General features: G+C 34.5%; 3 protein-coding genes across 3 annotated transcripts; 1 reads left to right on the top strand and 2 right to left on the bottom strand.

Moving 5' to 3' along the window:
* Positions 1–2,779: 2,779 nt before the first annotated feature.
* Positions 2,780–5,012, bottom strand: LOC113753130 (transcription factor MYB3-like). The gene is made up of 3 exons (XM_027297226.1): positions 4,778–5,012; positions 4,397–4,526; positions 2,780–3,512 (listed from the first exon to the last, which is right to left on the bottom strand). The coding sequence occupies exons 1-3, from the start codon at positions 4,905–4,907 to the stop codon at positions 3,125–3,127; spliced, it is 648 nt and encodes a 215-aa protein (XP_027153027.1). The 5' UTR covers positions 4,908–5,012; the 3' UTR covers positions 2,780–3,124.
* Positions 5,013–8,568: 3,556 nt separating this feature from the next.
* LOC113752976 (transcription repressor MYB6-like) lies at positions 8,569–10,350 on the bottom strand. Its single transcript, XM_027297048.1, has 3 exons — positions 10,076–10,350; positions 9,642–9,771; positions 8,569–9,308 (listed from the first exon to the last, which is right to left on the bottom strand). The coding sequence occupies exons 1-3, from the start codon at positions 10,203–10,205 to the stop codon at positions 8,822–8,824; spliced, it is 747 nt and encodes a 248-aa protein (XP_027152849.1). The 5' UTR covers positions 10,206–10,350; the 3' UTR covers positions 8,569–8,821.
* Positions 10,351–21,239: 10,889 nt separating this feature from the next.
* Positions 21,240–24,814, top strand: LOC113751981 (U-box domain-containing protein 11-like). The gene is made up of 4 exons (XM_027296126.1): positions 21,240–21,674; positions 22,616–22,732; positions 22,808–23,266; positions 23,421–24,814. Exons 1-4 carry the CDS (start codon positions 21,351–21,353, stop codon positions 24,489–24,491), a joined length of 1,971 nt encoding a protein of 656 aa, XP_027151927.1. The 5' UTR covers positions 21,240–21,350; the 3' UTR covers positions 24,492–24,814.
* Positions 24,815–25,634: the final 820 nt, after the last annotated feature.

Genomic DNA, 25,634 nt, shown 5'->3' with positions numbered 1-25,634 from the left:
GGATAGGGTAGGCGTATCTGATTGAGAAAGGCTGCTTCGTTCTTGAATTCTGCATGCATCTGCATGGTTTGGCTGCGAAAGACTGCTTGGTGAGCATGAGCTGTCACTGAACCAAAATAATTCTAGTGAGAAAGATGGGTGTGAAGCTACTTCATGTATTGATAGTTTTTTTCTTGAATTACACAAGAAAGTTATCAAACAATTGTTAACTTGAAGGATCAAATATTACAAATTTGGGCCAATCAAAGTTGAATATGAAAGGTAATTAAAAAGGACAAAGAATCCAATGTTGGAATCAAGACTACTGGACTACTAGCTAATAGGGACTTTACTGTTCGATTACTGAAGTAGGGTGGAACACGAAAATAGTCCAATTCACCACTTAAATTCAATGGATTAAGATTTTAATATGTTTATGCATGTTTGATAACAAAAAATAGAACGTCTTAATTAATTAAATGGTTTTAAATTGTTCAGGTAAAAATTACTCAAAATAATAAGTGATAAGCTGTTCATTTATCACTTAATGCAAAATAGGCTCAAATATTAAGATTTTAGTACTTAATAATTTAGTAACTTAACAAATTCAGATTTCAATTTTATCAAACGTAACCTAAAAAAAAAAGCACTTTCATGATGATCTCACTGACAGTCACTACAACAACGTTAATTCTAATGGAAACATGATTAATCCATCATACGTTAATCTTGGAATTTTCCAGCATAAGGTTTAATTGTACTGCTGATTTGTTAGTTCATGAAATTGTGGGAACTGTCCCATCATGTAGCTAACTCGACAAGAAATCAATGGACTCGGGAAAACTAGGAGTTTTCTGTGGATTCGGGATTTTCCATGAAGCTTTTTTGTATAGTTCACTTTTTGTCGAGTTATTAGAGTTCGTATACTACTTGTGCAGCAGTTTTGCTTCTTGTGACTATTTCATGCTTCTTAGTAAAAGTTATAATTTACATGAAAAAGAAAAAGAAAAATAACATCATACGTTAGCCCTTCTGACATTCAAATGACTCATTAACTGCAATAGTTCCTTTATATGACTCGAAACGAAAGTTCCCCAAAATGACTCTTAGTGCTTTAATTAGAACAAAATAAATCACATTGTCAAATGACTAATTATGCGAAAATTACATATTCCCACGTGAGATGGAGAAAGTAAAAGAAAAGAAAAGGCTTTCGTGCCATTTGTTAAATCATCTAATGCCGCTTTACCATCTAAATACGTGACTATCATTTTCTTTAGTGGTTAATCGACCATGACAGAAGCAAATGGCTTTGCCAAATGAAAACAAATGTATATGTATTTGCCAGTACACTGAACGTGGATGAGAAAACATACTTCTTGACATTTTTTTTTCCTAACTTTTTCACGTCTAAATAGCCAAACCATTGGACGCATTGATCAATGTATTTTATTGAAATTAAGGGCAGTTAACTTGTAACCTTTATGTGGTTTCACATATTACTACATGACCCTCTCAACGTTTCAAAATTTTCATACAAAACTCTTATAATTTTATATAAAGTGAAAATTTGATGAAAACCAACTTCTATAATGTCATTAGTTAAAATACTAGTATTAAGCTAAATAGTATGAGGGTCTAACAACATTGCATGAAACTATAAGAAAATTATGTGGACATATTTAGGTGGATATTAGTGCAAAACCATAGAGAAATTAGGTAGATATTTATGGAATATTGTTAGGGAGAGAGGGTTAAGTGGACATTGTAATTTCGTCACATGCATATTTGAACTGCGTCTAGATCAATTGTTGTAATATGAGCTACTTTCATCCTTTTTTCACATTACATAAAACTACGTGCTAGTTACCGTGGATATTTTAAAATGTTAGAAGATTATGTAACAATATGCATAACCACAATGAAGTTATTAGTAATACCCTAAAATTAAAGGGCTCGGCTCTTTAAATGATCATTTCTATTTAGTCACAAAAGTTCTTCTTATGCTTGTTAAAGCAGTCATAAGACAAGGGTAACAGAGAATAACCCATCTACTGTACTTTTACAACTTTTTGATCTCAAGTGTTCAATGGTAACTAATTTACTTTTTATAATTCTAATTCTTTCTGATATTGAGTATCTTAATTATAATCCTGAAAAGATGTAGATGATCTCAAGTTTGACACCTATTCTCGTACAGGCAAATTGGTTACAACACAATGTTTGCTTACTTAGTAACTGTCCTTCAACGGACGGCATGAGATGAGTTAGGATAGCACAAAACCTCTAAATTCTGGTTCTATATATTGTACTAACAACGCTCCTGGCACAGTTATATGCAGCATAGGCATAGCAGATAATGTAACTCTTTCATCTACAAGAAATTCTTAAGATTTTGAATGTCGCATTTGGTAAATGCAAACTCAATATAGAGCTCCCATTCGGTAAATTCGAGATTAGGAAAACTCAAAGTTTCATCAAATTCTATTTACCTTGAAAGAATCCCATTCAACGAGATTTGCTAAATGCAAGGACCCTCGGACCCAAAACAAGCAACAAAAAGCGCCCCTGCAGCTATGACATTCTGGTTTTATAGTCAATGCATGACTATAGGCTAAGATGTTTGTTTCATTGGTAAAGATTATGTAGCTAATGTATTGCAACGCAAATGTTACAAAACCAATCTATGTCGAAAGTCACGTCCATAATACGAATTGCTCGTCCCAAGAATGGTTAATGTTTTATTTTTTCTTTGCCTGGATTCGTCATACATATAGATACTACCTAAAAGAGAGAGAAGAAAAGGGAAGCAATGTTTTGCAATTGAATAATGAAAATAACCTCAGATAAAAATAGGAGGTGAAACTTGTTCAACTCCACTGGGAATCACTCGAAAGTGTACAGGTCTTATGCATACATGTTTGCTTCATAGCACAGGAATTTGGCTTGGCAACCCCTTCCCAGATAATTCGAAAAGAAAAATAAAGGCAATAATTACTCAACCAACAATAGTTATATCTTTCATATTATAGCTAGCAATTTTGGTCATCTAGATAGTGGAAGTTTGGGAGATAAAGGATCGATGTTCAGGTTCTCTAAATGTTAAACACTGATTATACTTAATATTCTCTTCCATTTGATCTCCTTAAAGAAGAGACATTTTATCTTCAGTCGTAGTTCCTGAAGGAAGAGAAGAATCGGATGCCATATCCACATTCAGATCGGGCAATAAGGAACTTGAATCATCATCGTCATTGATGCCATCTCCAGCATCGGACGCCTGGTAATGATCACTTGCACTCGAAGATTTTATTTGATCATGATCAAGTGGAAAGGGTTGGTGATGTTCTAAGGCTGATGAAGTTTCACCTGCCGCAATGCTATTGATTAGATTCCTGGCAAGATGATGACTTAGACGATGATGCTTTGGATCAATCCCCATACTGGCTAGTTTTTTACTCAAATGGGAATTCCAGTAGTTTTTCACTTCATTGTCAGTGCGGCCTGGCAATCTTCCGGCAATCAATGACCACCTGAGTTACCGAAAATTTCAATTTTCTTTGTTTAGTGAGTGCAAATACAACATTTTGTACAAGGGATTTTGGTATGACTGGAAAAAAGTAGGTACAGATCCATAATAGGCTTATAGCTCAATATTTTTTTTTAATTATACGAACACTTCAAAACCCCTTTTCATTTATGTAACAGAAGAAAATTATAAATGCTAGGTGCAAATTATAGGCTTATAGCTCCATATATACTAGTTTACTCTTGTTTCCTAGCTAGACCAGAAAATTTTAAAAGATAAAAAATATTTAAAAAAAAAGAGTAAATTGCCCAATTAGCCCCTGAACTACTACTTTTGTACACTTTTGGCCCTAAACTGTATTATCTATAATTTAACCCTTAAACAAGTTAATGCAAAAGTTCTTAGTCCTTTTGTCAATTTTTTTTCTGCTTGAGTTAATGGAATGGAAGGACAATTCTATCCATCCACCAAAAAGAAGAAGAAGAAGAGATGACGACAAACTTTTGACTTTTCTTTTTCGTGATACCTCAGAAAGGACAATGAATTTTTGATTTTTTTCCTCAAGGAATCTCCTATTCTTTAGTCCTAATTTTCATGAGATTCAGTAAGAGCCATAGTATGAATTTTTTTTCTCACCTTCTCATTGTTACCTTCATCTTTATTTCTTTTTTTTTTTCTTTTGTGGATGAATAGAATTGTCCCTCCATTCTTATAGCTGAAATAGCAAAAATTGATAGAATGACCAAAAAGCTTTCACATTAACTTGGTTAAGGATTCATATGATGCACAGTATAGTTTAGGGCCAAAAGTGTATAAAAATACTAATAGTTTAGGCCGGCTCGACAATTTACTCAAAAAAAAAAAAATTTTGTGGAACCATATTCATACCGGTTGCCTAAGAGGGCATGAAGCCTGATGATAAGGTCTTCTTCATCTTCAGCGAAGTCTCCTCTTTTAAGGTCTGGCCTTAGATAGTTTACCCATCTTAGCCTACAACTTTTGCCACAACGAAGCAGGCCTGATCAAAAGAAAGAACAAAGTTGAGAAACATAAATCAATATGGATTCATTTTATTTTGTTTCAATTGTCTGCTCAGCTGGTTAATAAAATCTTAAAGAGTACTTGAGTTAATGTTATTTTGTGCTGCAATATGATGCATTTTGGAGTCTAGACAAGATTAACCACGTTCCTTCCCAAAGAACTTTCTCTTGTTCTTTTATTTCATATAAATTAAAACATTTAGATGGAAGAATGAGTACGTAAAAACACCTGTAGCTTTGGGTATGTTTCGCCAATGACCTTCACCATGTTTCTTGATATAATCCATGAGCTCCTGATCTTCTTGCGGGGACCAAGATCGTTTATGCATGCCTTCCTTATCACAGCAAGGCTTCCTCATTGTATTACTCTATCTGTCTAGACTTGTGCATTTGTTAAGGAGAACGAGTGGTTGGTGGAAGGGAAGGGTGGAATAGATCGAAAAGGTAATATGCCTAATAGATGATGTACACTTTATACTAGTAAAGGAGCCATTTTTCTTGGTATTAGGGTTGTGAAAAAGTTGACTTGGACTGGTGGTTTGCTGTTGCTTTCCAGAGTATCTATGGAAAGTAGCATAGGACAAGGTTGCCTATACAACTCTCCTTCGGTCTTCTGGCTGCTAATTTGCTATCTGTGCAAAGACCCTATCAACCCTCCCAAAACAAACACACATGCCCCACCCAAACATGTTCGCAAGGGCAATCACAATAGTATCTAGGGTTGCTTGAGCTGCCACCTTACCAAGAGAATCGAAGTACATCATGAGTTTGCTAGCTGGTGAGAGCTTCTCATATATATCATACTATATGGTCCACTCACTTGAACTGAGTGGATAAGGTAGGCGTATCTAATTGAGGGGTCTGCTTCGTATTTAATTCAGTTTGCATGCATTTGCATGGTTTGGCTTAGAAGACTGCTTGGTGAGCATGAGTTGCCACTGAATCAAAATAAGCTTAGGTAGAATGGCGAGTGTGAACTGTGAAGGTGAAGATATCTTGACATTGATGCTCTTTTCACGGATTACTTCAAGAAGGTAATTGACCAACTGTCAGTTAGTAGTTGAAGGATCAAATATTAGCTATTTTAGCCAATCAAAAACTAAAATGAAAAAAGTAAAAGATAAGGAATTCGATGTTGAAATTGAAACCACTGGACCCATATGATTAAACACTTTAACAAGAATAGTACTAGTAGGAAATGATAATCTGCATGACACACGATTTTATTTTCATCTATATTTTTTCAATCACTTTTTTAGCTGAATTATAAGAAGAAAAATTAGAAAAGTACTTACAGAACCCTTTTTTTTTTTTCAGGATCATACTACTTATAATGATCGGTCACTACAACAACATTCTAAGTAAATTAAATGCATGATTAATACATCATATTTTAGCCCTATGACATTTTAATGATTCAAAAAAACTGCAATCAGGAATTAGTTCTAGTTTGGTTCCTTTACGTGTACCGGTATGCGTAACCCCAACATGATTCTTAGAGCTTTGGACTGAGTTTATCATAAATAATCAATTGGTTATTTAATTATTTATTAAAAAAAATACAAGTTCTCACACTTGAAATGATCAAATAGGCTTTTGTTTCATTAATTACTTAAGTCATCTAATGCTTCTCTTCGAAAAATAGATAACACATATACATACCTATCATTTTCTTTAGTAGATTGTTCGACTATGATCAGAGTATTAGCAGCCAAAAGAAAAGACAACAAACGTATACATTTGCCAGGCCATCTGGAGCTTGAATCTGGATGAGGACAGTCAAGTCCTGTTGGCATTCTTCTTCTTTTTTTTTTCTTTTTCATGAATAAATATTCAACCCATTGCATGTTAATCAATCCATTTGATTGAAACTGAAGAATTAATTCTTTGAAGGGACACTTTCTATTGATAACAAAAGTTCTCATGTTTGGTAAAGCAGTCATAACTGAAGGGTGACAAAGAAAAACCCATCTATTGAGTATATTGAACTTTTAAACTTTTTGATCGCAGAGGTTGAACAGTAATTTTATATTTTTGCTGTTTGCTCCTGAATCCTGATGTTTTACCATCTTAGGTAGGAAAAATTTTGATGATTCCAATGTCGCTTTAAGCTACAGTTAGAATAGTTAAAAAGAGACGAGGTTACCTTATTGGTAACTGTTCTTCAACTGACCATATGTAAGGTTTGCTTCTTGGTAACTGTTTTTCAAGTGACCACATATAGTTTTGGACTGGTCGAAAACCTTAAAAAGCTAGTAGTATGTCCTGTACTGGCACCATTTTCTTCCACTTCCATGTACCATGTCGGATGCCAACGGTTTTTAAGTTGTTGGTAATCATCAAAACTTTAAGTTTTGGTCTTAACCTCTCATTATATACTTATCATTTAATTGCGACTGTCACTTTCAAGTGATTTCCTTCTGACGGAATCCTGTTGGTTAGTTTTTTCCTCTTCTTAAATTAGACTAAAGTAAATTATACAAATGTTATCGTTGTAAAAAAAAAAAAATCATGCTACATAATGCAAATGATCAGTCATCTATTGTTGAACATAATTCATGCAAAACTTTTCGCCTCAATTAGGGTTTATCTTTTTTTTTTTTTCTCATCCTTTTGCCTGGATTCCTCCTGCATATATACGATGCTTTCTATTCCTAGGATTGGTTTCACATTCTTGACTTCTGCTTGCTGTTGAAAAGACGGGCATGAGGTTCATTTCTTGGTCGGTTCCGGGGAGCTGCTTCCCGTGACTTCAGTTGTGGCGTTTACAAACTAGAAATTCATTCTTATCATATCTGGCGAACATAAATACTTGCTCCCAAATGAAAGTGTATGGCCAACATGAAAGGAGCCGGCTAACCACTCTTTCACCCTCCCGTAAGAATTTTTAAAAAAATTCCATTGACCCCATGCTCCTAAATTTTACCTTATGAACAACGTTAAAATTTTATCCAAATTATGTTGGTAAATTATTATTCACCCTTTACAATTTTGCACGTTAGCACATGATCTTCTTAAGCTTCAAAGTTTTTTTGTAACTCTCCTGTAATTTTATGCAAAGTGATAAATGGACGGAAATTGGTTGACCCAAACACATTCCAAAAAAATGCTTGCTAAAATTAATTATGATATACACTTGTGATTTTACATATTTCTACATAATCTCTTCATGATTTTAAGTAAAGTAGTTAATTTCGACCTATTTAGTACTTACCTAAGAACAATACTGACATTTTCACTAACAGGTTATAGATGTTTTTTCATCAATTATTCACTTTACGTAAATCTACATGGAGTTATATGGATACTTGAAAGTGTTATTGAATAGTCTAGTAATCAATGAAACCACGGGACTATGTAGTAATTTAACAAAAAAAATTTTAATCTGCTTTAGTTGATATACAAAATTTAACTTCTCATTAAATGCTTTAGTATCACATATGATCTTCTTAGAATTCTATATATTGCCTCAAAAAAAGAGTTTTCATGAAAATGTAAAATGAACATTTGAAGGTTCGCTATTTTGTTTGTGTACTTTCAACTTGAAACTTGGAATGTGTTTGTTTTCTAAAATTTGGTAATGAAGCATAGTGTTTCATTTTCTTTCTTTTTCCCCAGCAAGATAGTAAGAAAGAGAAGAAACAGAAGTGAGTAGCTATGTTGATTCAATTTTGACGCATACTTTGATCCATTGTTGGGTGGATAGTTTCTAAATTATTATATGTTTTATGGACTTGATTTTTACTATAATTTTATTAAAATCATCCTGTAATCATAAATGACTCGTTCATACCGAAATCTGGATTTAAAATGTTTTCACGTTAACATGATATTAACTATCAAGAAGGGCTTAAGAAGGATACCAAACTAACTAACTGCAAATCATCATTTTTCAAAATTACGCTAGTAGAATATCATTTCTCAAAATCAATTTTGCACCCCTATCCAAAATCCCTGGCTCACAATATGCCACTAGTTTTGCTTTGTATGCGGATGTTATTATGTCATGCAATCAAATTATACTAATAACGAAAAAATAGCCAAACTCTTCTCAATTGAACTGACAAACACCAAAACATAGATAGGTTTTTACATATACTCAACTAAAAGGGAGCCAAATGAGAATTGCAATTACTGCTTCTTTACTGGGAGATGCCTGTTCCCTAACACAGGGGTTCGGCTTGGTTAGTCTAAGCGGAGATGCTTGCTCCATAATCAGGAGTTCGGCCCTGTAACCAAAAAAGAAAATAGGCAACAATTACTCAGCCAACAATCATCTAAAAAGTGGCAGGGTAGGAGATAAAGGTTGTTCAGGTTGTCTAGATGTTAAATATTGTTCATCCTTGGTTTTCTCGTTAACTGCATCTTCTGATGGAAGAGAAGTCGATGCTTTTTTTTCTTCAGTAGCAGCTCCTGAAGGAAGACAAGAGTCAGATGCCATATCCACGTTCAGATCAGGCAATATGGTACTTGAATCATCATCATCTACACAACTTCCGGCATCAGAAACTTGGTGATGATCACTTGCAATTCCTGAAGATTTTATTTGATCATGAGGAGAGGGTTGGTAATTTTTTATGGCTGATGAAGTTTCACCTGCCGTAAAGCCATGGATGCGATGCCTGGCAAGATAATGACTCAGACGAAGGTGCTTTGGATCAATTCCCATGCTTTTTAGCTTTTTACTCAAATGGGAATTCCAATAGTTTTTCACTTCATTGTCTGTACGTCCTGGCAATCTCCCAGCAATCAATGACCACCTGATTTAGCAAATTCTCATCTTTCAATATCGTTGAATGATTGCATAAAACAAATATTTTGCAACAGGTCTTATGGTGTCATTTTTGGAAAAGGAGAAAATTGGTATAATGCTACTGTCGTAAAAAGAATTAGGTAGAAACTACAATATGCATCTAGCTCAATAGTGTATTAGTGTCTAATTTCAGAACAATCTGTGATCCTAAAAAACTCCTTTTCTTTTGTGTAACCGAAGAAATCTTAAGTACAATTATGAGATTATACCTCAATCTTAAGTGCAATTTTGGAAGCAAAATGTAAAACAAGAAAAAAATATTGGGAAATCATATTTATACCGATTGCCTAGGAGTGCATGAAGCTTGATGATAAGGTCTTCTTCATCTTCAGCGAAGTTGCCTCTTTTAAGGTCTGGCCTTAGATAGTTTATCCATCTCAGCCTACAACTTTTGCCGCAACGAAGCAGGCCTGATCAAAAGAAAGAACAAATATTTGGGGATGAGAAACATAAATAAAAAATGGTTTTCTCATTTTACTCTTTCTGTATTTTGTCTTTTCTATGGTTAAATACAAACATTAAAAAAAACAGTCGAATTGCTAGTATCTTGTTTGCAGCGGTGCTTTCTGGAGTTCAGACAAGACTAACAAAGATGGAGGGATATTTAAAAAAAAAAAAAAAACGACAGAAGAGATGGAGAAATTGTTCTATTTTGTTCTTCTTGTTATTTGGAGATTGTAACACAAACAGACAAAAATGAGTAATTAAAAACACCTGCAGCTTTGGGGATGTTTCGCCAATGACCTTCACCATGTTTCTTGATATAATCTGTAAGCATCTGATCCTCTTGCTGGGACCAAGCTCCTTTATTCATGTCTTCCTTATCACAGCAAGGCTTCCTCATTGAATTACTATATCTATCTGTTTGGAGAGTGATGGAGTGGATGGATGGGGAAGGGTTGTAATAGAGAGAGCCAATGGTATGATGCTGAATAGATGTTGTACGCCTTTTATGCTGGTAATGGAGGTATTTCTCTCGAAATTAGGGTTGTGAAGAAGTTGACTTGGACTGGTGGTTTGGTTTTGCATGTCACAGTATGTTTAGCAAGCTGCACAGGAAATAGTATTGTGGCATAAGGCTGTTAGTTTGCTATGGATCGGTATGAGGACCATATCAACAACCCCCCACCCCAAAAAAAAGAAAAAAGAAAAAAAAAACCATAAACACACATTCCTCAACCAAATCATACAGGCAAAATTCCCATTTTTATTTTTCACTTCATAAAGAAAAAGTCCTAACTCCATTGTAGACCTATCTTTTACAATAGCTCATTGTAATAGCATATATTCATTCATTTAGCCTTTTTGTGAAACTTTCAATCTCCAATTTTAAAACTTTTTCCCGAGTGAAATATCTTCTCTATCCTATTGGTACTAAACTAGTAGCACAACAAAATGCTATCCCTTTTTTTCTTTTTTGTTAATTTTATTGTCAGAATGGAGATTTCTTATATTTGTTTTCTTAGATATAGAAACTTTAGAAATACACTTTTTTTTAATGGGTTTGAAATAGTTTTATATTAGATTTGACTGTTCAAGACAAGAGCAGCTTGGAACTACAGTGATTCATCCGATGTTGGAAGATTTTTGGAGTCTCGTAGTATTAGTTTTGTTGATTTTTCAAATGTGATGCACCAATCGATATTGAGATCTTTTTGTATCTATTGTATCTGTTCTATATATGATGTATTTTTTGCCATTAGTGCACATTTACAACAACAAATTTATTTTGTTTATTTCAAAAGAAGTTGCACAAAATTTCTGTCTGCATGTCTTGCAAGCAGACGAGCAAATAGGCTAATTTTCTATCAAATTAATGACTTACGTGCTATCTTTAAATCTCTACCAGAGTTCAATACAAAGTAGAATTATTGTTACAGAATATCCTATTCCACAACAATCCAGTTAGACGTTTAGGAGGTTAACAGTTATAATCAACATCACAACTGGCTCTAACCTGTGCAAAAGCCTGTCTCTCTTACACACACACAATTTTTAGTGTACGGACAACCTTATTCATGGACCCTCGCCCCCACAATCCTTTTCTCTATACTATGTTTTTGCATGAACTATGAGTTTCTTTATTTTTGGTGATACTTTGGAAGACTACTGTGCCTAAGATAATCTACTCAATTCGGTTGAGGACCACATAACCACAAAGAATGCATCCCACAATAACAACACCAAATTCCAAAATCTGCAGAAAACCACCAATTCTATTTACTCAACAAGATTTATGGGATCTGGGATATACTAGTTCAAGAACCGGGATAAGAAAATGGTAAAAGAAAAAAAAAAGAAAGGAAATCATGGGCGTTGACTGACAGTTTAAGATAATATTCATCACACAAAGGACAATTGGAGACAACTAACACAGAGTCAATGGAGTAGCAGCTTGGCTTCTTTTTTCGTTCTAATCTTGCAGCAGAGATAAGGTCTTGTATAGTCATTTTCTCTCTATTGTACCGGTTTTCTTCTTTGGCCTTAAAGATGATTCGACGATAAGCCAATAAGGTTTACCATCACTTTACAGGTTCAAATTCTTAGGCTTGAGATAGACTGAATTCCAATGTTGATAATTCAGCACCAATAACTTTTCTTTTTCTTCTTCTGCTGCTATTCTTCCCCAGTTAGCCGTTGATTTTTTCGTGAATTTTCTGAGGTCAAGAAAAATAAACAGATAACAGTAAAAGGGAGGACCAGTTTACTTGATTTGCAGACGATGAGGAGAACTCCATGACATAGGCCATTAGATAACTTGGATGAAAAATGAGAAATAAAATATAGCGCAGATGGAGTTATTTGGTGATAATACTCTCTGTTTAATGTGTATATGTGTAATGGTAAATCACATTTTCATGGCAAAACAAGTTACTCTTGGTTTAGTTGGTTGAACTATTTTTCTGTTTATCTCTCTCTCTCTCTCTTCAAAATAGGCAAACACTCTTCGATTCAGAAAGTTAAGGAAACTTTTGGATGTACAATAGTTTGAAGGAAAACGACCAATCAATCCTATAAACCAAGAATTCAAGTTTATCTAAAGTTAATAAGTAAACAAACAACTGTGTAGGGCTACATGTTTTTCTGTTGCACAGGACAGATAAAAGGAAGTAAATATTCATTCAAGAAAAGTAGACATACAAACTTTTGGCAACTGTCGAAAATGAAAAACTGCAAAGCATTCCGTCTAAGTACCAAAAGTACAATAAGAAATAATCAAGATGCTCGTCTTTAATGTTAACACTTTGTACTTCAACTTGATCAATTTGCCAAGAAAAAAGCTTTACTTGCCCCCTTCTTTATGTATATATTTTAAGCATTTTTAGGAGTGGATCTTGACAAGCTGGCTGTACTGGGTGAATCCATGGCTTGTCTCTGATAGTGCCTAAATTAGCCTATTAGGTGGCCACTCCACTCGTGTTACCATACGGATTTAGTGGTAGTTGAAAGATAAGTTCATTCCTTCCGAGATGCGACATTTTAATTTGGAAAGATTCTCTATCGCTTTACTCATTCTGGTTAACTATTTTATTTGACATACTTCCCAGTTTGGATCTGTTTGCCTTGCTGAGCCAACTTTTTCTCATAATTTAACTCTAGCCCATTTTCTCAGAGAATTCAAAGACAAAAACAATAAAAATCTCTATCATTTGTTCAACTTTTCATCCAGATACCCTAGTCTGGATTCTCAACTAAACCCCAGTGTTAATCCATTCTCCATCATCAACCGGATTGTTGGTGGAAGAAACCAATAAAAGAAATTGTCAATGGAGATTTGATTTGGTGAGTAGTTTAACTGTACATAAGTTGGATGTTATTTGATTAGTATGAAAATGTATACGACACTTTTTTTTTTTTGCCCGAAAATGGGATTTCCTCAATGTTTAGCTAATTAATCCATTAAGTTATAAAATTGATGTCGTTTTGAATTAGTTTTTAATATTAACTTACAGCAGGTGGCGGATTAGGTTAGGTGATAAAGTGGTAGGGATTCAAGATCTCACACTTATTTTTAAAAAAAAATTAACTTGTAGCAAAAGGAAACATGTTAAAATTGTTCGGTGCAGAAAGACTTGATCACTCGGGAAGTTATAGACGAAGGATAAGGTTGAGAGACAAGTAGAAGATAGTTCAAAAATCCAATTATAGAGCAGATGGGAGAGCAATTGAGACTCAATTTTCGTAGAGAAAAAGCTATTCCTGAACGTGAAAACTGCCATAAACAAAGCAGAATTATTCATATACAGATAGGAAAGAGCTGCTAGGAACAGGTACATCGACATGGATGAGGAATGGAAAGCTTGACTGAAGAAGAATGGGAAGTGAAGAGTGAATATACAGTTTTAAAGCACCGGTCCCGTTGAATAGTGGCTTATTCACGTTGTTGTTACCTTATCTTTTTTTTTTTTGTTTTTCTTTTATGTGTTAAAAATGCTGTCAATTTCAACTCTTCTTTTTTAATTTTTAATTTTTGGAAAACCCCATTTTTTTTCAAGTTTAACGACAACGTGAAACAGCAATCAAACAAATTTTTCTGTCTTTTGTTTTCATCAATTTGAAAGCAAATATAGAAAAAGTCCTGCTATATAGAATCCCACAAACTCCCAGGCATCTAATTTTTGCATTTTATTTTCGTATTATAGTTGACATAAATAAATAAGGTTTCTCTCTTTCCTTTTTTTTTTTTTTTTTTTTTGGCTGCGAAAGTACTTACACATCAGGGAATGAAATATACAGTCATGCAATAAAAGTACAAGCACTGCTCTTAATATATTTTTTTTTATCGCACTAAAGGGCAGGGTAGTCATAAATTAACTGCTGCCGCTAAAACTTATGCTCGAGCCCATCTTGCTACCGTCGAATTCTTCCCGGATTTCATTAAAATTTCCCAAAGTTAGGTATGACTAAGAAGACGTGCTCTCGGATAAGGGAAAGGTGAAAGCCAGCAGCCTCTTAGGCTATTAGTCACTTTAAAATTTTGGCAGGGGTAGAAGATCAAGGGTTCAACTTTCCTCCTAAATTAGACTAGACTAAAAAAGAAAAAGAAATGGGGAATTTAAAAAGTAAGGAGAGGCAAAGAAAGAGTTGAATTTAGAACTTCTAATTCTTGAAATTTCAATATTAACAGCTAAATCAAAATCTTCCCAACACATGTTTTATTTACATACACACATACATATGTATATGTAAGACATAAAAAATAATTTTTTTACCTTGACAATGTATTTGTTAACAAAACTACATGCATGAGAACTTTCATTCCAAGTTTTATATGTGTCATATATCTAAAGATTCATCCCAAAAAAAAAAGAGATGTTTTAAATCACTTAAATGAAGTATAAGTTATGAAAATATGAATAGATAATATCAAAAAAAATTCACAACCATATTTCTCCTTCCTGGCGGCTAGTACTCGTGAACCACATGACCAAGCATTCTTGATTTGGAGATATGCATTGGTCAAAATATTAGTACAAACTACAAACAAATGACATCTTTGCAGTTAAGAGATTTCGGAATTACGAGTAAGGATGAGTTGGGCGGTTCAGTAGGAGGGAGTGTAGGTAGTTCGAGTCCTCGTACTTGCACATAAAAAAAAAGTGTAAAAAAAAAAAGAGAGAAAGATTTTGGAATTAAACAATGGTAAAATGATAATAGCATTAATCAATAAATATTGGATATAATTTCGGGCGAAAAAGCAAAAGTAGGGCTTTTTGTAGCAAAAATGGATAGTCTATTGACCGTTGCATGGAGCCCCGTATGAGTTGGGCAACACCCTTTGTGGGCCAATGAATTCCAACTAAGGCCGTCTATAGAATAGAAAGAATTGAAATTTTTATGGGCCCAACTGATTAGTTTGTCATGTCTCAAAGCCTAAGCATAGTGTGTTTGGGTAGTAGATAATTTTATTTTAAAAAAAATACATTAACACTTTTTTTGATGTGATATATTTAGATAACAAAGTGGTTATAAAATGTGTTGATTATGCAAGTAAATAAAATTTCACAAATAATCTCTATCCAAATAAATCCACACCATAGTCGTTTATATTTTCATTTTATTTTTATTTTTATATCTTCTATATCTTTATCCAAATGTTCATTTTATTTTCGATTGATCCGTATGATACTCGCCAAATTTAAAGAGAGAGAGAGATGTCAGTAGTTGACTCGCATTATCTATTTAAAATTGTACAATTAAACTCAACTTTTGGAACGTATTATATTAAGTGATTAAATTTGAAGTTCTTACCAACCTAATGGTAATAAAATGCTAGTATTTCTTGTCAAACAATGACAGGTGCCGAACCTGTACAATAATAAATACCTACTCGAGAAAAATACAGATTTTGTATATAGCGGTGAGTAGGGTCGAATCCACAGGGACTGGGGATAATTCGTTTCTTCTAGAGTTCAAATTATGGGGGGTTTTGGATTAAATGCTAACTAAATAAATTAACTGCAGAAAATAATTGATTAAGAGAAATAATTAAGGTAAAACTCTAGCCAAGGGTACACTTCAGAAATGGTTCAGGCACTGATCATTGATGCAGAAATAATTCCAACATTTAGTAATAGATTAGTTATAGTTGTCATGCACGCGATAAACAACCAACCCTTCCTTAATTTCTCGATAGCTAAGGTACGACCGTTAGCTATTTCTCTAACCCAAAAATAACCCTAAGTACGACCGTAGGATTTAATTTCTAGATTGCATTAATAATTAGAAAGGCCCAATCCTAACCAACAAACACGCTACGAGGGTTTGTTTAAGCTAGATCATATGCTCCCCTGACATAAACCCAATTACGCCAGTTGCTACTGAGATAAAGATAACGAACAATTACGGATTCAATTATCCCTATTTAGCAAAATAGCCTATGTGAATAATTAAATATTGCGCATCTATTCAATCACTCACACGAGCTATAACAATTAAAAGCAGGAAACATATAAATACCAATAAATTAAGGAAGCAATTAAAATAAATTAGATCTCACAGTAATTGTTGAACCAAGTCTTCAGTTGTCCCCTTGACTAGAATTAAGAGGTTAGTCCTCCATTAATGGAGAACAACCATGCGAAAGAGCTAAGAGAAGAAAAACTAAAACTATGCTAAAAGCCTAAGCTAAAAACTATTGATTGATTGATAAACCTCTCGTACGTTTCTCCCTTTTTAAAGCTAAAAGGAAGTCTAATGCTATCTCTAGTGATCCCCACACCAAATTCAAAGTCTTGTACGTTTCTTTTCCTAGAGTCCAAATGACTCATGCTTCTTATCCGTGGTCCCCGCACATGTGGACAAAGCCTCCAAAGTACTTGTTGTTCCAAGTCTCTCTACGTTGTTTTCTTTGAAAAGCCCAAATGACTAAATGCCTTGCACTAGCTTGTGGTCCCCACCAATTCAAGGACCTAAAGGTTGAAGCCCTTAGAAGTCTGCATTTTCCATACAAGTCCCTCCTTTTTGGTAATTTTCTGCTTCACTCCTGAAATTGATTCCAAATACCAAATATGAGTAAATATCAGCAATTAACACAATATTTGTCAGGGATTGAAGGGGAAATCAATAATAAATTTACTAACAAATTATACCCTATCAAACAATATTCAAGAAAGTAAGCAGAATTTTAAATGACATAATTATACTTCTTATCATTTAATTATGACCTGTTCAAATCCCTTCGAATTTCCAGTTTTGACACCTCTAGTACTAAGTACTCGTGCTTTTCTTCACCGCATGCAATCTCAATATGGTATACGCTCCAACTCTTAAGTTATGATAAAAACTAAACATAATTACAAATGGTAACTAAGCAATTTAAAGGAATCGCACATTCTATTGTGTCAGAGTGATGAAAGTCATAATAATCATGCCTCCAGAAGTTAAATGACAAGGTCCAAGTGCAAGTCAAATTTGTTTTCCTTGCTTTGAAACTCTCCAACTGTTTAGTTATAAGCAACTCTATTCCCATAGCTCTATATATATTATGATGTTGATTTGTGCTTTTGTACTTTGTATTGATGTGAGTTTCATCTTACCATTCAAACCCTCGTTTTTTGTTTCTGCATCTTTAAGTCGGTTACGTTCCCACAAAGTCCTACTAAATACCGACCTTAGAAGATTTGTTATAAGTTGTTGTTTTTTCCTTTTTATCTAAGATTAGTGGTCAATAATGAATGAATGACTTATTGATGCACAAACTCAATACCTATGTTTAGCTCATTGGCAAACATATGATCCTAGCGAATTTGTGCACATATGATCTTTAGGTGATTATCCTTTTTCACTTCTCCTGTTGACGAAATTTGTTCCCATGCATCGAACAATTTAGCATAAATCCTGCAGGATATATGTCGTCGTATACCGTTCAACTCTCTTTAAAGTATCCCTTGAGTTCTTTCAATAACATTTTAACTTGGAGATATTGAACTTTGCCTATTAGTTTACTAGATGTTTGCATCAGTTATTTGGTTGTATATTTCGGAAACCATTTTCTTGTTATAATAAAAAAAAGAACTTGATGGGGGCATTATATTTCCAAACACATATTTCCAAGAATGACTGCTCTTGTTGAAAAAATAAAAGACAATTCTTGACGACACATTTTCTTATTGTCATGTTCCCATTTCACTTTCCATTTGTTTGTTGAAATACTGGGAAGAACTGGTGTTGCTCAGATGTACGAAAATTTGGGATACTTTCATCACAAGAAAACAAGTTTGATACGGAGATACCAAGTCAAAAAAAAAATCAGACATGGTCAATATCAAATCGCATAAACGTACAGCCACCCAAAAAAAATATTGTACTGAGGCAGGAATTATTATCGCCGGGATGCAGGAGATTAGTCGGGCCCCGTAAGAATTGATCCGGACATCCCTGTGTAGAAAAAAAAAAAAAAGGCAGGAATTATTATCTATCAGTTCCAACAAAAAAAAAAAAAAAATGCAAACCCAAATATTAGTGGAAAGTATATAAATCGCATCTTTTGTTAATCAGTTTGGATTATGTTGATTACAATAGAATTTGGATGTTTCTTAGTTTTTTTTTTTTTTTTTTTTGTGTTCTCATTGATTTAAACCTTGTTAATCTGCTGGAATTACGTGATTGAAAATTAACAATAGAATTTGGATAACAATAGCAGCCGTGAAGCCTAGTCTGCTAATGATAACACAACCCAAAAGAAGTGAGGTTTTGTTTTTTAATTTGGTTGATACAAATAATATAGGAGTAAATAAGAATTCCAGTCTTCTAGAACCATGTGTAACCTAAGAGTTGGCAACTGAACGGGTTTCGACCAAACTGATCTTGGTCTAATGGTGAAAGTTGAGGTTTCAAAATTTTAAAGTTATAGGTTTTAATCCCTCCTCCCCCCTCTCACAATAGTTCTTAAATCCCACTCCTTCTCTGTTATTTAAAAAAAAAAATCAAATGTTGCTTTGATTTCTTATATGCTTTATGTGTAACCAATGATCAGTTCATATCATTAATAAGTAGTTATTTAAAAAAAAAAAGAAAAAGAATGCCAGTCTCCTTCGAAAAAGGAAAAAAAAGAATTGCAAGACTAAAACTATCATATGACAATTGTATGTTTATTTACCAGGAAAAGGGCGAAAGGCGAAAATATATGTCTAATTCACTGGAATTATTAACTAATCCTTGCAGATAAAGCATTAACAAGCACGACGATTCAAGTTGAATACCACATCTTCAGCTTCAAATTGTGTTTGCATATATACAATAGGATTAGGACTTGAGGCTTTTTGCATATTATTAAATGAGCAATTATTTGGATCTCCCTCTTTGACAATAACAACCGGGAAATGTTATTTACACTCCTCCTTTTGTTATTTGCACTTTCACTATTATTTTTATGATATAGTTTTCATTTATTAGACTATATGATATAACAGATGGTAAAAATACAAATAACAAAATATGGAGTGCAAATAAAAATATTTTCCTGACAATATACACAGTTCTTTTGAGTAGACAAATATTATGAAAAAGTAAGGATCAACTTACATCAAACACAAAGGAGGAACGTACTCTGGCAGTTTCTTTAGAACATTGATCCCACTTACATCTAAGGCCATCATCAAGAAATCCCTTTGTATCCCTTATCTTATAAATAAAAAAGTATATTATCTACCAAGCCGTACACATGGCCATGTTAAGGAAAAACATGGACAATGATTGTCCTTAACTGCTGATGATCTCAATTTCTCCCCATTGGAACAGCATCTTGCCTGCTCAGCCAACAGGAAAAACCAACGACTTTGATGTCTTTTTAACCTTAAAAAATTCAGCAATCATTGACAAAAAGAAAGGAAAGGAAAAATGTGTCTTTACAGCCTAGGAATTCTTCAGGGCTTAACAGCTGCCAATCAAGATATTCTTCTTCCAACTGTAATCCTTTGTTTTCTTTTCCTACATAAACCGAATTTCCAGCTTTCCTCACTCGGTTCCGAGAATCTCGGCTCTTTTCCCTCCCCTTTACCTTCCAACTTCCTTCACCTATGACTTTCATATTGCACTCTTGAGATATATATATATATATATATATATATGTATTTCTCCATCCACTGTGGTTTGGAGAATATTTAAAACTTTCCAAATTTAGAAATTTTGCTAAAACATTTTGAAGTTCTCAACTATTGACATGTTCTCAACCAGCCTAGTCTCCTGCACATTTCTTGCAATCATGTCCATTTCCCTTTACCTTCCAACTTCCTTCACCTATGACTTTCATATTGCACTCTTGAGATATATATATATATTTCTCCATCCACTGTGGTTTGGAGGAGAATATTTAAAACTTTCCAAATTTAGAAATTTTGCTAAAACATTTTGAAGTTCTCAACTATTGACATGTTCTCAGCCAGTCTAGTCTCCTGCACATTTCTTGCAATCATGTCCATTGTCTAGTTTTTCTGTATCATTTCTCTATAATGTTGATTAAGTCAACTAATTTCAGCACCCACCGTTGATTATGGCTTACAAGTTGTAAATATAATGGATTGTGTTATAGATTCAACGGTGATAGTGTATACTGTATACAGTGTCAGTGTATATAAGATTTGCTGTTATAATTTTTGTGTTCAATAATGTTTGGTCTTTGTAGATAAAAAGTGGACTATTAATTTTGTGAGACTAAGCTAAATATGGAACTGTTAAATAATGAACTTGTAAGATGTCATAATTTATAATCAGTTTAAAATGGTAAAAAAAATGTTTAAAATCATATATGTTTGAACAATTAAACGGAAAATGCCTTTAGTCGACTTTATTGAGTTCTCATAGCAATAGTCATCGATAAAAGAACATAAAAACATTTAGTCAATTTAAAATTTCAAGGTGAAAAACTTTACCGTCTAAACAATAAAAGTAAGCGTACTAGAATAAAATTATTTTATAAACATATGTAACCTAAAATATTCACAATTTCGTATAAATCACTTCCAATCTAGATGTTTTCAACAATTTTACATTTTGCAATCAATTTTCTTCATCATTACCAATAAACACAATCAAAATAAAAGAACAAAATTATGACATAAAATCTATTCATATAATAAGTATCACGAAAATTGGCAACAATATTATTTATCCAAGTAAGCAAAAACGATTTTTTTTTTTTTTTAAAAAAAGAGGAGCTATATTTTACTCATTAATGTACCTTCCAATTTCCCTTGTTTAGCAATAAAGCTCCGGGATAACCTTGTAAAATAAATAAATAAATAAATGAACAAATAAAATACCGCTTCGAATCTCCCTCCATTTTTTAAATAAAAAAAATTTTAATGCCAGAAGAATTTTATCAAATTATTAAAATAATCCGAAGCTGTCCAAAGTCCTTACCAAACGTTTACAAAGATCAGCTGTCCCATACTCTCTATCAGTTATCACACATTGTGGTCGACAATACAACACACACTAAGTGGTGGAGCCAATACAACTTGCATCCCCGGCCCCCACCCACCACCCCATGGCCGGCGGAGACGCCACCACCGCCGTGGCAGGCGACCGCCCTTTACAGGCACCACTTCGGCTGGTTCACGACGTTGTGAGGATCTCTCAGGCCGGCTTCTCAGGTTCTTTTCAGAAAGACTGTACTAATTTGGCTAGGAGAGTCTCGCTCTTGGCTCATTTGCTTGAAGAAATCAAGGAGTTTAAAGGCTATGATGACAATGGTCATGCGGGCTCCTCTTCTTCTTCCTCCAATTCTTCCCTTTTCGATCTCTCTTTGGCACTTGAAGCTGCTAAAAGGTTGCTTCTTGCTGCGAACACTTTTGATCCCGAGATTTCTTCAGTAAGTAGTTGCAAATCATTTCACTTTTACGTTAGTATTTGTATGAGGATTTTCTTTTTTCATTCTGAAATTCGCTTGAGATTATAATCTTGGGTTGTTTTTATTGCATGAATTTAGTTAGTGCTTCCGAGTCTTAACAAATTGTGAAGTTTGCACATTCTTGCTTTTTGGGTCGGAGTATCGACTGCTGGCTGTTTCTTTATACTGATTGTTTTAGACTTTAACTTTATGCTGATCTGACCCCATGAAAGTTCAATGGTAGGTAGCCTAATTTCTTTTGTTATGAAAATTTGGTGGCTTAATGGGATTACATAGATTGGTATATCTTGAATTATCTGGAAAAGTCTCAGGAGATGAAATCTAATAATCTGTCTGTTTGGGCGAAATCAAGATCCTTGGTTGGTTAGTTTAGGTGAGACATTGTTTGAAGTTTTTGTCCAATTCACTTCTTGGCTGAAATGCGGTATGTGTTGACATCGAGTCATAAATTAAGGTATTGGTTTTCCTGAATCCTCCATGGTTAGGATCATTTTGTTTGCTAATTTTTGAAGCTTTTCAGAGTTGAATCTTGTTAAGTTGTGTATATAATGGCACTGAAGCATAACAGATTGGTTGTTCAGTTCAAATTCGAGGTAGATTTCCAGTGCTTCTATATAGAATGGATAGTGTAGGTAAAAAGTCACAAACCACTCATGTCAATCGGGCATCTGTTGCTCTCTTTCTTTTGACTTGCTCCAAAATTATTACTACTTCCAGGCAATAAAAGTTATGAACTTTGCACCTTTGCAACTAGTCATCACAATGTGGTAATCGTTTTACATAAGTATTGGATATATTTGAAGTGTATTTTTCCTATGCTTGAAGTTAGTGCTGTATTTTGTTCTATTTGTGATAAAGAATTTGGGATGCCTTCCTCAACTTTAGTTTTTCCTTGATTGAAGGCTGAGTTGGCAAAGAAATTCTCTTTTCAATTCCAATGTGTGACGTGGAAATTGGAAAAAGCTCTAGCAAGCATACCATATGATCATTTTGATATTTCAGAAGAAGTTCAAGAGCAGGTTAGTTACGCTCAGTTTTCTATGCTTTTGTTCAGCTCTCCTGGATTTTGTTGTAATATTTGTTTGTTCTGTCAGGTTGAATTGGTTAGGTCACAGCTGAGAAGAGCCACTGATAGATATGGTGGGCCTTTAAATTCAAATATGTTATCACGGGCATTATCACAACCCTTGAACAGAGATGTTGATCCATTTCATCTAAGGAATAGATTAATTGGAAGCCTTCACATAGCTAATATAGGTAATATTGATCATGGGCGAGAAAAGGTTGGGTCTGTTGCAAACATTAAGGACTCAGAAGGCGATGATGGTTCAGTTCAAATTGTTCAGGAGCAGGGAAGGCGCAAGAGTCTTTCCAGATCATCTAAGATTTGTCAGCCAAAGGATTCCGAGACTAATGGCATTGATGAATCTTGCTGTTCCACCAAGAGCCCAGAAGAGAACAAGAAATCTGATTCTTCTATAGTTCCTGATGATTTCCTATGCCCTATATCTCTTGAGTTAATGAGGGATCCTGTTATTGTGGCTACAGGACAGGTACTGTTCAAACTTTGAGACATGCATTTGTATATATCTCTATGTCCATGTGTTGGACGGAAAAATGGTGAGGAGAATTAATTATGTACGCTACTGTTTTTCGTTTTCTGTTTGCAGTTGCTTGTTTTCTACTTATAGTTCTTTTATTTTTCAGACTTATGAGAGATCATACATCCAAAGATGGATAGATTGCGGAAACACAACTTGTCCAAAAACTCAGCAGAAGCTTGAAAATCTCAAACTTACACCAAACTATGCTTTAAGAAGCCTGATAAGTCAATGGTGTACAGAGCACAATGTAGAGCAACCAACAGCGTTAACAAATGGGAGGATCAAAAAGAGTGATGGGTCATTTCGTGATGTTAGTGGGGACATTGCAGCTATTGAAGCACTTGTCCGCAAGCTCTCAAGCAGGTCCATTGAGGAACGCAGGGCTGCTGTAGTAGAGATTCGATCACTTTCTAAAAGAAGCACAGATAATCGGATCTTGATTGCTGATGCTGGAGCTATTCCTGTCCTTGTTAGTCTGTTGGCATGTGAAGATAATCAAACTCAGGAGCATGCTGTCACTTCTATTCTCAACCTCTCCATATTTGAAAATAACAAGGGGCTTATAATGCTTGCGGGTGCTGTTCCTTCTATTGTTCAGATCCTTAGAGCTGGAAGCATGGAAGCAAGAGAGAATGCAGCAGCAACCCTCTTTAGCTTGTCCCTTGCAGATGAGAATAAAATTATAATTGGCGCATCAGGGGCAATACCGGCTTTGGTAGATTTGCTCCAAAATGGGAGCACCAGAGGAAGGAAAGATGCTGCCACAGCATTGTTTAATCTGTGTATTTATCAAGGAAATAAAGGCAGGGCTGTTAGGGCTGGCATCATTACAGCATTGCTAAAAATGCTGTCTGACACGAGCAGTGGCATGGTTGATGAAGCTCTGACTATTCTTTCAGTTCTTGCTGGCAACCAAGAAGCTAAGGCTGCCATTGTGAAAGCTAGCACAATTCCTGTGTTGATCGATCTGATGAGGACAGGTCTGCCGCGTAACAAGGAAAATGCAGCTGCTATTCTACTTTGCTTGTGCAAAAGGGATCAAGATAATCTTGCTTGTCTAAGCAGACTTGGCGCGGTTATTCCTCTTACAGAGCTTACCAAGAATGGCACAGAGAGGGCTAAGCGGAAGGCTAATTCATTATTGGAGCACCTTCGCAAGTCTAATTATCTGTAACAAGTGCTATAGAGGTGAAGATCCTCCCAATTATTTTTTTTTCTTTGATTCTTATATTACATAATTCTACACGTTCTCTTTTTGAAGTGTGAAAAGAGAAAGAGCTATTACAGATGAGAAGATGAAGCCATTCTCATCACTTGCATTGTATTTATCTATTGTTTGTGAGTGTATCTCTTTCTTGTATGACGAGTGTGCGAAAGAAATCTCTGGACATTTTTTTTTTAAATTCATTTATTGAGACTAATCATACTGCTGGATTTGAATTCCATTGGAAAATTACATTATCTGCAAAGAAATGTACAATAATAGTTTTTCTTTTCCCTGCATAATGTTTCCTCTCTTCTCTCTTTAATACATGCAAAAGATATCAGGAAGGCCTTCGTATGGGAAATATAAGTACTCCCTCAATCCCATAAAGAAAGGCTTATTCTCCCTCAGTCCCATGATGAAAAAAGGAGTAATAGAAACTGTTTCATGCGAACCTTATTCATCTGATATTTTTACTAGGTGAAGCAAAGAATCCCAAGGGCCTTTAGTCTTTTGCAAGTTTCCTAAGTCGACCCTTTTCGTCTACACTGATAAATCAAGAGGACAACCCCCCCTTTAAAAAAGAAAAGTACCCCACAAAAGTATGAGAGATTCAAAGGAGTCGGTTAGCCACCCTTAGTTCTTTCTTTAATGGAGTTCCAGCTGTAGGTTTAAATAAGTATCAATCCATCGAGATTGGGCTTAAAAGGAGATAAAGTTCAGCTGTTCAGCTCCCACGTATACTTCTTTAGCTGGCAAAGGTGAACCTTTGGGTTGTTAGTTCATCCTTTTCAATAAAAAATAAAATAAAATAAAGCTGTAATACCAATGGCAGAATGGTCCCATGAAACTCATCTACCTTGTCTACTGTTTTAATGTTTTATGGTACACTGTATTAATTATTTTTGACTAAAAACGAAGAGATCCATTTTATAAAAGCTTTGAAGCTACGTGCAACATGTCACGGGTTTGCTTCTTTTTCATTTCGATAGTTATCCTCAAAGGCAGTGAACGTAGACTTGCGAAGTAGGCTAGTTTCCAAGTGCTCATTTCCTTTCATTCTACATTTTCTTTTTCTTTGTCTGGATGTAGTACTGATTAGAGAAGAGTTAA

This window comes from Coffea eugenioides, chromosome 11, assembly GCF_003713205.1.
Source record: "Coffea eugenioides isolate CCC68of chromosome 11, Ceug_1.0, whole genome shotgun sequence".
NCBI lineage: Eukaryota > Viridiplantae > Streptophyta > Magnoliopsida > Gentianales > Rubiaceae > Coffea > Coffea eugenioides.
The sequence above is the reverse complement of the archived record's forward strand: the minus strand, read 5'-3'. Positions and strand labels throughout refer to the sequence as shown.